Genomic DNA, 13,107 nt, shown 5'->3' on the forward strand with positions numbered 1-13,107 from the left:
CAGATCCAAATATAATTTGCTGCAATTAAAATAATCCTGTTAGGATGAGCAGATGTCAGTACACGGCTTCATGGCAGGTTCATGCTGCACACGGACATACCTGTGACTGCTCAGGGTCACTGTAGCAGGCAAGTGGAACTAAGTATATAACAATCACTTAGACTCTGTGAATTTTCACCATTGTCAATGCTGCAAACCTGCAGGAGTATCCATATGCATTCCTTGCAGATCTGCGGCACATTATATTGACTCACTTCGGGTAGGATCACAGTGGTCGATTTGCTGCAAATTCTTTTTAGTGAAAAATCGGCAAGGTGGATGAGATTTCGCCTCCTCTCATCCACGTTTTGCATTAAAAAAAAATCTGGGTGGCTTATATCCTGTGATGCATTTATTTAACATCTGCAGCAAATCCTACTAGCGCAGCATCCACACATCCGTAAGTCACGCTATGGGTAATGACTGGTGTGCGGACTGGCTGCAGGTCTCTTGACCCAAACTTGATAGCCTCCCAGGCATATATAAGGTTCTCAAGTTTGGGTCAAGAGGTTCGCGGTGAGTCCGTGCGTCACCGTGTGTACTCGTACTATGTCACATGAATGGGAGCATTTTATATACTGGTAGTGTGTGATACTCAGAAGTCCTTTTTTCTTAATACACCTCTTGTCCCTGTTTGATTATCCTGTAGGTGGAAGAGTTTGAGCAGAGCCGAAATCTTCTGCTAGCACGCAAGTGATGGATGAACTGAAACGGTTATATATCATGCTGTGCCAGGAGAAGGGGGCACAACCCCAAGATGCAATACTAAAGGAATTACAGAAGATGAAAGAGTCTTGTGGACAAGGGAAACTGGATTTCTCCACCCAGAATCTCTCCATGGAGTCATGCCAGGTCCTGGGTCTCCTCCTGCAGGATGATGTTACCTTCTCACATGTCCTCCTCAGTGACTGCATGCTCAGCGAAGATGGTAAGTGCCCAACATTGCCAATAGTATGCACGCCAATGTACTTGTCATTACACATTAGTGAGAGTCCTTGTGTGTTTTCACAGGTTTAAAACTTATTTTGCAAGGCCTCCGCAATAATTCTGTAGCAAAGTACCTGGATCTGAAGGTCAGTGTGAATTTATTCGACTTTCCTGAGGTTTTTGGTGGCTTTCTGGAGTAAAACAATCTGTATTCTTCCAGGGTAATAATCTGCGTGGTGAAGGTGCAGAAGCATTGGGGAAGCTCTTGAGACACAACACCTCTGTAACCAGGTCTGTGATGTCCGGCTTCTGTCTGTTCTCTAACGGTAGTGTCATAGCAGTCCTTATATTATTATTGTATCATTAGAAAAAGAACCTTTTATGCTTCAGACTGAGAATGATAAGATGCTGAAATAAGAATCATTGCATGTTTTATAAGTTTTACTACTTATTTATGGAACGCTTAGTGCACATTACAAGGTTCATCTGCCGCCTAGTGTGCAGGAACCGGTATGCACAATTGTTCCAGGTCGTCATTACGTAGACAGACCAGGTCTACTGCAGGACGTTTTTGAATGTTTGCCATTTATTCCAGTCTGACGTTGGAGTGGAACAACCTCGGCATGTGGGAAGATGGATTTTCCCTTTTGTGCGATGGACTTAGTTGTAACCAAACTCTTCAAAGATTAGATCTCCGCAACAACCAGATCAACCATAAAGGGGCGGAAGAATTATCCGCAGCGCTGAAACAGAACCTCACTCTACGAGAATTAGGTATGGAGTACATAAGTTTCAGAGTAGCCTCTTGGCGATGTTGGCAGGGTTTCTGGTAATTTGGTGGTCCTCCTGATGAGACATACTTGGTGACATTTGAGGGTTAGCCTGATGCAACATTCAGTTTTATGTCTGATTGAAGCCGAGCAGAAGACTGGCGGCCCTATATGTAGTTATGACTCATGCATACATACACATTCACAAAACTAATACTTCTATGTATTCTGCAGACAGAAAATAATAGTCTTTGGTACATTGGTATCGCTCTCCACAGACTTGCGATGGAATAATATTGGTCTCCTGGGAGGACGCGCCCTTCATGATTGTCTTCAGAGCAACAGAACCATACTGAAGATGGAGCTGTCAGGAAACAACATCCCCAGTGACATCTTAAAGGCTATTGGTAAGAAAAGGATATCATCAGGTTGACACAAGCTGTTTGATCCTTATCAAAACATAAATTGCTCAGTTGACTATTTTGGGTGACTCCATGTCTCCTACTGGTTGGCTTATTTCCTATATGTGTGTAATATCTACCTGCAATTGAATGTCTCACTGTAATATGGGCGTAAAGACTAGAGGTACGTGCTCAGGTTAAGTACTTGGTGCAGAAATGTCTGCACCGTTTCTGCATCTTTTGGCAGGAAAAACCCAGCATGAAATAGGTGTCTTTTAATGCGTTTTTTACATGCTTTTTTGGTGCAGATTTTTCCCCGCTCTTTAGTATGGGTGAAATCTGCAGCAAAAACGTTGAAAGAATTGACATGCGGCAGAATTAAATCTACAAATCAAAAATAAGCAGCATGTGCATGACACTTCGGAATTCTCATTCATTTTTCTGCCATTTGGAAACCCCTTCCGGTTTTGTGACAAATCAGTGCAGAATTAACGCCATCAAAATGTGACAAATTTGTAACATGTGCACAGGCCCTTAGGCTGTGTTGACACGTTTCAGAAAATTTCTGCTGCAGATTTGATTACAAACCCGCATGTTTTTACTTGCAGATTTCATTGTGGATTAGGCTGCAGATTTGGATTGAGTATGGCGAAAATCTGCATAATAATGAGCCTGCTACAGATTTGCATTCCACTACACCCTTTCATTTCCATGCACATTTTTTTTTTCCACAATGTCTGACTGGGATTTTGCAAACCCCATTTACTTGTATTCTATTGTAAATTGCTGTGGACATGTGATGCGGAATCCGTGCCGCAAATCCACGACAAGTCTATGACGTGAATTTTGCCTAAGTAGAGTAATAAGGAATACTGTATCATCTGATGGTCAATTAAAGCAAGCACTGAAATAAGTAAATTGCAAATCCAGTTATTCCTTCTACAGTATACAGTATTGTACAGATTTTTATGAAGCTTACACATAAGTCAGTGATATTCAGCATGATGATTAATCAAAGAACAAAACCTGCTTAGTTCAAAGATGCTTTCTTTAGTCCGAGCAGCTGGCGCTAGACGTGACGCATCCAACAACATTGACCATATCGTTGTAGACCTGACCCATCCAACAACATTGACCATATTGTTGTAGACCTGACCCATCCAACAACATTGACCATATTGTTGTAAACCTGACCCAACTAACAACATTGACCATATCGTTGTATTTTTTCCCTCCTCTCCTTTTTGTATAGATATTTTTTCCATGGCAATAAGCCAGCTAACTTTATTCCTAAACTCTTTGTTTTTGACAGTTAGTGTCAACTTTCTGGCCATGGTTATTTCAGTAGGGCCTACACGCGTCAGGTCTTCACATACCTAAGGATGTTTTCAATGGGTGTAATTTGAACAGTAATCTTATGCACAGAAGTGATTAGCTCGGTAACCCCTATCTAAAATAATACTAGTTTAGAACATGAACACATCTTAAGCATCAGATCTTTACATCCGGTACATTGAGGACTGCCCGGTAACACAAGTGGAGTTGTGAACACTCTGTGCAGTAGACATAGGTGTGGTAGACAATGGGGCGTGGCCTGAGCGTGATGTGAGCGGTCGTCTGAGACAGGAGCTCCCGCTCAGTATAAGCTATATGCAGGATTGCAGCTTGTAAAATCGGTGGCCAGGTACCTGAAAATAGCGGGGAATCCGTGTCCGGTGGGGTGCCTGCAGATCTGTGTGCCTGCGGAGCAATGACCGGTAGAAAGAGCTCCAGGAAGGCGGCGGGGGAGCAGGAGAGAAAGACTCAAGATGGCGCCGGCCAGGAGGCAATGCTGTCAGAGGAGCCTGTGATTGTGAGGGAAGATTCTGGGAGAGCAGATGCAGCAGCCAGGCTGCAACACTCCACCCGACAAACGGAGGAGATCCGGAGCCCAGCGGTGACAGGCAAGGTGAAAGATAAGCCTGTGGGGCACGGAGATATGGAGAAGCTGGGGGAGGAGGAGGGAGAAGAGAGTGATGGCGGGAATAGCACTGGAGTGCAGGAGAAGGAGGAGGAGATCGGGAAAATCATGAAAGGATCTGTGCTATGCATGGATGGAATGCAGATTCCTGAGGAGACCACTCTGAAGGATGTGTTTAAGGTGGTTTTATACAGTCACAACACTATCACCAATATGGCTGCGCAGATGGGGGTCCTGCAGACAGACATGTCCAAGATGCAACATTCCTTGCACGTGACCAAGGAAAGGATGGGAGAGGCGGAAAAACGTATTAGCGGCGCCGAGGACTGTATTGCTAAGGCGGATAAGGCTATGAAACGTATGAGTGCTGCGATTTCTGCCATACAAGCCAAAACGGACGACCTTGAAAATAGGTCCAGGTGCAATAATGTGCGGCTGATTGGGGTGCCTGAAAAGACGGAAGGAGCGGTGCCAACAGAGTTCTTTGAAAAATGGCTATTAAACCATATTGGAGCCGACAAGTTATCTCAGATGTATGCTATTGAAAGAGCGCACTGCGTTCCTGCGTATCCCCTCCCCCCTGGGCGTCCTCCCAGACAAGTTCTAGTCAAGGTCTTGCACTACCGTGACAGAGACGCCATTCTCAGACATGCCAGAGAGAACCCGGATTTGCAGATAAATGGCTCCAGGATCTCGATGTTCCCGGACTTTTCTAGAGAGGTGCAGAAGCAGAGAGCCAAATTTGTCCATATCAAGAAGAGGCTGAGGGAGATCGGCGTCACTTATTCGATGATGTACCCGGCCAAATTGAGAGTGGTCGCTGAAGGGAAACTGCACTTCTTCACGGAGGATAAAGAGGCACTCGGATGGCTGGACAGCAACAAGCAACATTTGCGTCAAGTGAAATTAAAGGAATCAGTGGGATGATAGATCGGTTCTTTCTGATCCTTATTTTTTGGAGGGATCCATTGGCTTCTTTTTTTCCCCCTGGGTTTTTGTGTTCTTATAAGATGGGGATGGGCCCTTGTTGGATCTCAAGTTGAAATTTAAATAGGCTGCAATCCACAAGTCATGTGAGAGTCCCAATAGTTTGGGACAAGCAGCGGGACTGTCGGACGGGGTTTACGGACTGTTCCAGATAAAGTGCGCTCTCCCCTCCGTGTTAGGATGGGATGGGGAATTGTTGGGGATGTTTCTTTGTTGTGGATGGTAGGGGGGGAAAATATTTGTATAATGTACATCACCATGGTTACTGTGGTTGTGGCTTTGGCCGCAAATGGATGAAAGAATGTGGGATAATATGTGCTGAGGAGGGAAAATGGCGGGAAGAATGTGAGTTGGAATGTCAGGGGTTTGGTGTCTGGTGTGAAGCGGCAAGCTGTGCTTAAATTTTTGAATGATGCCAAGCTGTCAGTTATCTGTCTGCAGGAGACTCATATGGTGAAGGACAGAACACATTTTCTGGCTAAGAGATGGGTTTAGGTGGGGTACCATGCCACATATTCAGCATATTCCAGGGAGGTCAGCATCCTCATCTGTGCAGGGGTACCTTTTGTGTATCACAAAGTGGTTATAGATCAGTCGGATAGATTCATATGTTTGCTTTGTAAATTGTACGGATGTCTGACGTGGCTGGTTTCAATTTATATTCCACCACCATATTGTGGAAAGGTTATCCACAGAGTTCTGGGAATACTGGAGGAGACACCGGGGATACCATTTTTGATAAGAGGGGACTTTAACAACATTCCGGATGCACACTGGGATAGGGGGAGACAAGAGCCGTTTAAGTCGGGTGGTAATTGCACACCATTTGGTGCCGTCATGAGGGAAACTGCTCTGCATGATTTATAGATGATTTCTTATTCTGGGGTGTACAAGTATTCCTGTTTTTCGTCCTCTTTCGCTTCTTTGCCAAGAATAGATCTGGCCTTGGGCAATTCAGATGTTGGGCCTTGTTGGGGAGGTAACGTATATGGCTAGAACAACATCTGATCATTTCCCCATGAGTGTGATACTTGAGGGTGTGGGATCCTTGCCTGCTAGGGGGTGCATGTGGAGGCTAAATCCGTTCTGGCTACATCTTATTGACTTAGATGGACACATAGGGGGGGAAATTAAGGAATATTTTAAAATTAATGCTGGGTCGGTATTGACGGTATGAGAGGCCATGAAGGCCTATTTCAGGGGGCTCTGTATTAAGGGGATATCCCGAGTCAAGGTAGAAACAGGCAGGAAGGATCAGATGTTGATAAATGAGTTGGAGGAGGCACTAATTAACGATCAATCTCCAGAGGCACAGGGAAGGTTAAAGGTGGCGCAGAATAGAGTATGTCAGATGGCAATGAAAACAGCGGAACTTAGAAGAATGTTTCAAACTGCTAAATACTTTGAAGAGTGGGACAGGGCGGGCCATCTCCTTTCCAGAATAGTGTTGGCGCAGAGAGTCCACACATATAGTCGCTCTGAAGGGATGGGAGGGAGCACACTGGTTGCAAAGCAATTTTGGAGGTGATGACGGAGTATTACTCAGATCTTTATAAATCACAGGTACAGCCAACGATGGAGGAGGTGGATGGTTTCTTGACAGAGGCACAGCTTCCCAGACTCTCAGTGGCCGATAGGGGACTTCTCTAGGAGCCATTTAATTTGGAGGAGCTTGACGCCGCATTGGTCTCTATGCCCAATGATAAAGCCCCGGAGATAGATGGGATCTCGGGGGGAGGTGTATAAAAAATATAAAGAGATACTGCTCCCTGCCTTATTGGAGGTGTATTAGGCTGGACTGGTGGAAGGGGAGCTGCCGAGGTCCATGCGGAAGGCAATAATTGTTGTTCTGCCAAAACAGGGTAAAGATCCGAGGGATTCGTCTTCTTACCGCCCAATCTCATTATTAATAATAATAATCTTTATTTTTATATAGCACTAACATATTCCGCAGCGCTTTACAGGTTGCACACATTATCATCACTGTCCCCGTTTAGGCTCACAATCTAAATTCCCTATCAGTATGTCTTTGGAATGTGTGAGGAAACCGGAGTACCCGGAGGAAACCCACGCAAACACGGAGAGAACATACAAACTCTTTGCAGATGTTGTCTTTTGTGGGGTTTGAACCCAGGACCCCAGCGCTGCAAGGCTGCAATGCTAACCACTGCGCCACCGTGCTGCCCGTGCTTCCATTATTAATGATAGATATCAAAATCTTGGCCAAGATGTTGGCTATCCGTCTTAACAAGGTGATAATGACCTTAATACACCGGGACCAGTCCGGATTTATGCCCAATAGTTCCACAGCGTGTAATCTTCGACGACTGTTTCTCAAATATGCAGGTAAAGGCGGATAATATGGGTCGGAGGGTTGTGGTGTCTTTAGACACTGCTAAGGCGTTTGATAGTGTGGAGTGGCGGTATTTGTGGACAGTCATGAAGGCTATGGGTTTTGGTGAGAGGTTCATACGGTGGGTGCTGCTGATGTACGCGTCTCCAATAGCCGAGATACGGGTAAATGGAGTCTTGTCGGGGGATTTCCCTTTGTATAGGGGAACACGGCAGGGGTGCCCCTTGTCTCCTCTGCTGTTTGCAATTGCTATAGAGCCCCTGGCGGTGGCAATACGGAGGGACAGGGACATAAAGGGGTTTCGGTATGGAAACTATGAAGACAAAATAGCCCTGTACGCTGACAACGTATTATTGTTCTTGGAAGATGCACAGGAGTCTCTGGGGGCCGCTATGAACAGTATATCTAAATTTTGGGCTCTTTCCGGATTATCTATTAATTGGGAGAAGTCTGTGTTGTTGCCCGTGGACGCGGCGGTTCCTCTGACTCTTGACCCTGGGGTTCCCTTAAGAGTAGTATATGAGTTTAAATATCTGGGCATCGTGGTTTCGGACAAAATAGAGGACTATGTGCGGCTCAATCTGACTCCTTTGCTTGGGAGGTTCCAGGAGAAGATTGGGGCTTGGAAGAAGCTATTTCTGTCGGTCGCAGGCAGAGCCAATTTGATCAAAATGATACTTATGCCTCAGCTCCTCTACATGTTGCATAATGCTCCAGTGTGGCTGCCTCAGAATAAATTTTATAGGATCAATTCTCTAGGGATTTAATCTGGAAGGGTGGATGGGCACGCATTAAATTGGAACATCTGCAAAGGATGAGGGTGGTCTGGCGGTCCCCAATCCATGGATTTACTATATAGCATCTCAATGCCAGCACATGGTAGGTTGAGGAGAGCCAGAACAAAGCTCTTCAGCGGGAATAATCATTGAACACGTGGTAGGGAAGGGCCCACTGTTGGCCAGTCTTGAAGCAGGTAGATCCAGAATTGACCCCCAAAAATTCCCAACAATTGCTATGATGGGGAAAGTATACAAGGGACAAACATCACCGCACCATGTCCATACCACATATTACCACCACAGGGACCGAATAATATCGCATACAAGGGACAAACGCCACCGCTCCATGTCCATACCACAAGGTGACCAATAATATCACATACAAGGAACAAATACTGCCACACCATGTCCACGCCACATATTACCACCACAGTGACAGAATAATATCACATACATAACAATCCTGCCGGCATTACTGCATGGCCTCCCATCCCCCACCTGCCTTACACACCAACTTACTCACTATCCCGGGCCATGCTGTGAGTTCTGTCTTCCGCAGGCTCCATGCTGGGTGCCTCTTGTCTCCCTCCTGCTCTCTGCATACTTCCTGCCTGTGTGCATAGGGGGGTGGCTCCAGCACTCCCTGGCTCTTATAGAGACTGGGAGCACCTTCCTAAGGTGTCCGCTGCCAATTGTCAAGAGGCATCAGGTACTTAAAGCATTACCACCCATTCCCACCCAATAATCTCACATACAAGGGACAAATACCACCGCACTATGACCAGACGCTATATTACCACGACATAGTGACCTATAATACCACATACAAGGAAGAAATACCGCCACACCATCTCCAGACCACATAACACCACAGTGACCGAATAATATCACATACAAGGGACAAACATCACCGCACCATGTCCATACCACATATTACCACCACATGGTGACCAATAATACCACATACAAGGAACAAATACTGCCACACCGTGTCCTTGCATAGCTTTCATACTCCTTGAACATTTGCATATTTTTCCAGGTTACACCCACAAGCTTAAATGTTTATTTGGATTTTATGTAATAAACTAACACAGAGCAACAAGTATTGTGAAGTGTAAAGGAAATGATACATGGTTTTCTAATTATTTTAAAAATATTAATCTGGCAATTGTGAGTCAATACTTTGTAGGACCACCTTTTGCTGCAATTACTGCTGCAAGCCTTTTGGAGTATGTCTCTGCCAGCTTTGCACATCTAGAGGCTGAGATTTTTGCCCGTTCATTTTTGCAAACTAGCTCTACCTCAGTGAGATTGGATGGAGGTGTCTGTGAGCAGCAATTTTCAAGTCTTCTCATAGATTCTCAATGGGATTTAGGTCTGAACTGTGACTGGGCCATTCACACATTCACACACATGAATATGCTACCATTGTAGCTGTGGCAGTTAATGGTCGTTGTCCTTCTGGATGGTGAACCCACACCACAGTCTCAAGTGTTTTGCAGCCTATAACAGGTTTTCTTTCAGGATTGCCCTGTATTTAGCTTCATCCATCTTCACATCAACTCTAACTAGCTTCCCTGTCCTTGCGGGAAAAAAAAACATTCCTACAAGGATGTAGCTGCCACCAACATGTTTGATGGTGGGAATGGTGTTTTCAGGGTTATGTGAAGTGTTCATTTTCCACTACACATAGCGCTTTACATTTTGCCCAAAAAGTTCTACTTTAGTCCTACCCTTAGTCATGATGTCCATCGTCAAAGAATTCCCCGTACTCATGGAGCTGGACTGTTCTTCCTTTACGTGGACTGTAGATGATGACTTGCAGTTAGGCATGGGTATGACCGCTGAGAGCCCCTGTAATTTCAGGCAGAGATAACGTAGCAGTGTCGGCAGAAAGTGGCCACCGCTCTATTCTAACGGAACATTTCGGATAGGTCAGAACTTTGTATTGCGATTGTCAGCCTTTCATAACCCACTAGACTGGAAATCTCCCCAACCTTAAAGGGTCAAACCGAGGTTATATTTTTGTCTCTGCTACAGAACACTCCATAGATTATAACCTGGAGAGGCATACGGCAAAGAAGGAGACTGTAAATCAGAGGCAGATCCTGACCAAGGAGGTACAGAACTTGAAGCAGGAGAAGAATAAGCAGGTGGGTGATGTGCTAAGGTTTTTCTTCTTGATAGCCTTCCAGATTCTCCATAACTATGTGGTTCCTCCTATAGTTCCTGGACTTGATGGGAACCATTGATAAACAGCGAGAGGAGATGAGCCGCTCCACAAGGTTTGTCTGCTCGCAGGTTAACATCATCTAGAAAATCATGTTTTCTATTTCTCATTTTTCCTCTCCTCTTACTACTAGAACGACAACTTTACACGTCAGCAAACTTCAAGAGGCATTGGATGACAGGAAATCTGTTGTAAATTCCCTGACCTCCAAGTAAGGACTTCTGTGAGTCATTGTTATTATCAGATTAGGTGAAGCCCCAGCTATGATTTATATTCCATTTCTTGTGCCGGAAAGTTCCCGGTGTATAGGTCAAACGGGTGTATTAACCCAATATTTACTCACCCAGTAAATGGTACAGGCAGTGTGCTTTTAGCCTCCATCGGGCTGGTATACTTTCTGAGTCTCCCAGGGAATTGATATCGGTAGTGCAGTATATAGTAAAAATCACATTCTCCTATGAAATCCATCCCAAGGCCGGGCCTCACTGGAGGTCCATGATAACAGTGACGGGGTGCCTTCAGCAAGACCACGGTTGCCATGAAATGCCATTTTGTTTCCTCGCGGTCACATAACAGACTGTAAGTGCCCGAATGGCCCCCACCAGAATCGCACTACTTGAATCAAAGATTGACTGCAGCATTCTACCCCTTTCCTCCGCAGCCAATTTTTATTTTTGCTCTGTTTTTTTTTTGTTTGTTTGTTTTTTTTTGTGTCCACATAGCAGTATGATGGATTGGTTATTTTTGCAGGAGCAGTTGTAGTTTTGACTGACACCATCTATTTTACCATACAGTGTACTGAAGACGGTACAAACAATCCAAATGTGAAGAAACAGTGAAAACAATGCATTATTATTATAGTTTGGGGCTTTGTTTTTACTTTTGACATCGTTCATTATATCGTAAAAATAACATGTCAGTATCATGTATATATACAGTATATGTATGTATGTATGTGTATATATATATATATATATATATATATATATATATATATGTGTGTGTGTGTGTGTAAGAACAGTGAGGGTGACACCAGTAACATGATACTATATGGGGACAGAGTGACCATTGTTTGTCAGCCTGTGTAAACAGGACAGTAAATGAGCAAACGGCAGCTACTAGGTAATAACTGTCCCAACAAAATTCTGCCTTCCTATTAATGTAAAATATACCTCCTCATCATCCACCCCTTACCCCTGGATGAAGTGGGGTCAAACGCACGTTGGGGTGGAGGCTAATACAGTGACACCTCTTTACTCAATATGAGGGGTCAGTATTATGATATATGTACGTTCTCTAGATTTCAGTGTATTACATTACACCATTTTTTAGGCATTACCTTTTAGATTTTGTTAGCGATGCCACTATTTTGTATGAGCCATCTGCAATCTAGTGCCTTTATATGATAATGCAGTATACTTAATAGTACTCTGCAACAGCCTCTCCTGTTTTCTTGTGTTTTTATCTACATATGTTCTTTTAACAATTTGTGTTATGTTTTTCAACAAATTAGTAATAACAATATTATATTTTTGTATAATTATGAAGTAAATTGAGATACTGATTTGGCTTTTATCCCAAGTCATATTGATTGTGACATGTAGGATGGCTACTTCCATCAGGTGGCGCTATAGAGTTCAAGTCCTCTTTCTCTCTGAAGAGGCAGTTTGGATATATGGAAACGTTAATTTGAATCCAGTTCTGCTTTTGCACAGCTGCAACTTGTTACAATGTATCAATGAAGGTAAAAGAAAAAGGCTCCTACTGCTGATGTGATTCGCCCACGGGAGAGTGTCCAGAATCGTTACATTGTGACAGACTATGTGCTGGGCGAATAGGTTTTTGGTTCTACATCTGATTATGAAAGCTCTATGATCAAGCATACTAATGGGCTCCCTTACATTTTATTCATAAGTATGTCATGTGCCGTATCTTGGTGAGTCATGCTGCAAGAACTCTGGCCGTTTGATTCAGATACAACCTGCAAAGTTTCACCTCTTTTCAGAGAAAATATACTTTTAAAAGCCGGCCGGAGACTGTGTCTTCGTTGACCGGATCCCAGCAGGTTATCCTCGTCCCCTTACTCTGTGTGTATAGGGATAGACCTGTCAGTCTAGGCGAGCGGGTCGGGGAGAAGTCTTGGTGAGGCTGATGTTTTCTCCGAAACGCTGCACCGTTTTAGAGTAACCTATACATGGCTGCTATAAAACAGCCAGCATCTGGACCATTCGAGCCGCGTGAAACTCCTAGCAGCATGTCTTCTGTCTGCAGGTTACACATGACTGATGCCGCCCTGGCTTTATCACAGCAGAAAGTGCAAGATCTTGGGGTGATCCTGACTCAAACAAAGCGGGAAAGCTCCAGTATGAGAGAACTACATGCCAAGGAACTGAGGAAGGAGAAGGAGGTCAGGAGAGGTGTGAGGGACGGGGTGCAGATAACAGTATGATGTGCCTTTAACAGGTACTATCTAGGAGAAAGGTGCACTGAAAAAGGTATTCCAGCCTGAAGCATTTGTCACCTCTCCACTGGATATATGATAAATGGAGGGGTTCGCTTGTCAAGGCTCAGCTACTAGTCATCACAATTGAGGTTGTTGGTCTTTTAAAGCCGTTGAGCCTTGGCAACCATTCACTCCGTCACTCTACTCAAAGCCTATGG

The 13,107-nt window shown here is 44.4% G+C and overlaps 1 protein-coding gene across 2 annotated transcripts in view; it reads left to right on the plus strand.

The window, feature by feature from the left end:
• LRRC45 (leucine rich repeat containing 45) overlaps positions 1 to 13,107 on the plus strand; it is a 44,953-nt gene that overhangs the window by 1,223 nt on the left and 30,623 nt on the right. For both annotated transcript variants that reach the window (XM_069752470.1, XM_069752469.1), the window contains exons 2-10: positions 689 to 967; positions 1,051 to 1,112; positions 1,187 to 1,257; positions 1,562 to 1,740; positions 2,015 to 2,143; positions 10,257 to 10,369; positions 10,443 to 10,501; positions 10,580 to 10,657; positions 12,718 to 12,853. In XM_069752470.1, coding sequence (XP_069608571.1) covers positions 736 to 967; positions 1,051 to 1,112; positions 1,187 to 1,257; positions 1,562 to 1,740; positions 2,015 to 2,143; positions 10,257 to 10,369; positions 10,443 to 10,501; positions 10,580 to 10,657; positions 12,718 to 12,853 — 1,059 coding nt within the window. In that variant the 5' untranslated portion in view covers positions 689 to 735. The remainder of the gene's footprint in view (positions 1 to 688; positions 968 to 1,050; positions 1,113 to 1,186; positions 1,258 to 1,561; positions 1,741 to 2,014; positions 2,144 to 10,256; positions 10,370 to 10,442; positions 10,502 to 10,579; positions 10,658 to 12,717; positions 12,854 to 13,107) is intronic.

This window comes from Ranitomeya imitator, chromosome 2 (genome assembly GCF_032444005.1).
Source record: "Ranitomeya imitator isolate aRanImi1 chromosome 2, aRanImi1.pri, whole genome shotgun sequence".
Taxonomy (NCBI): domain Eukaryota; kingdom Metazoa; phylum Chordata; class Amphibia; order Anura; family Dendrobatidae; genus Ranitomeya; species Ranitomeya imitator.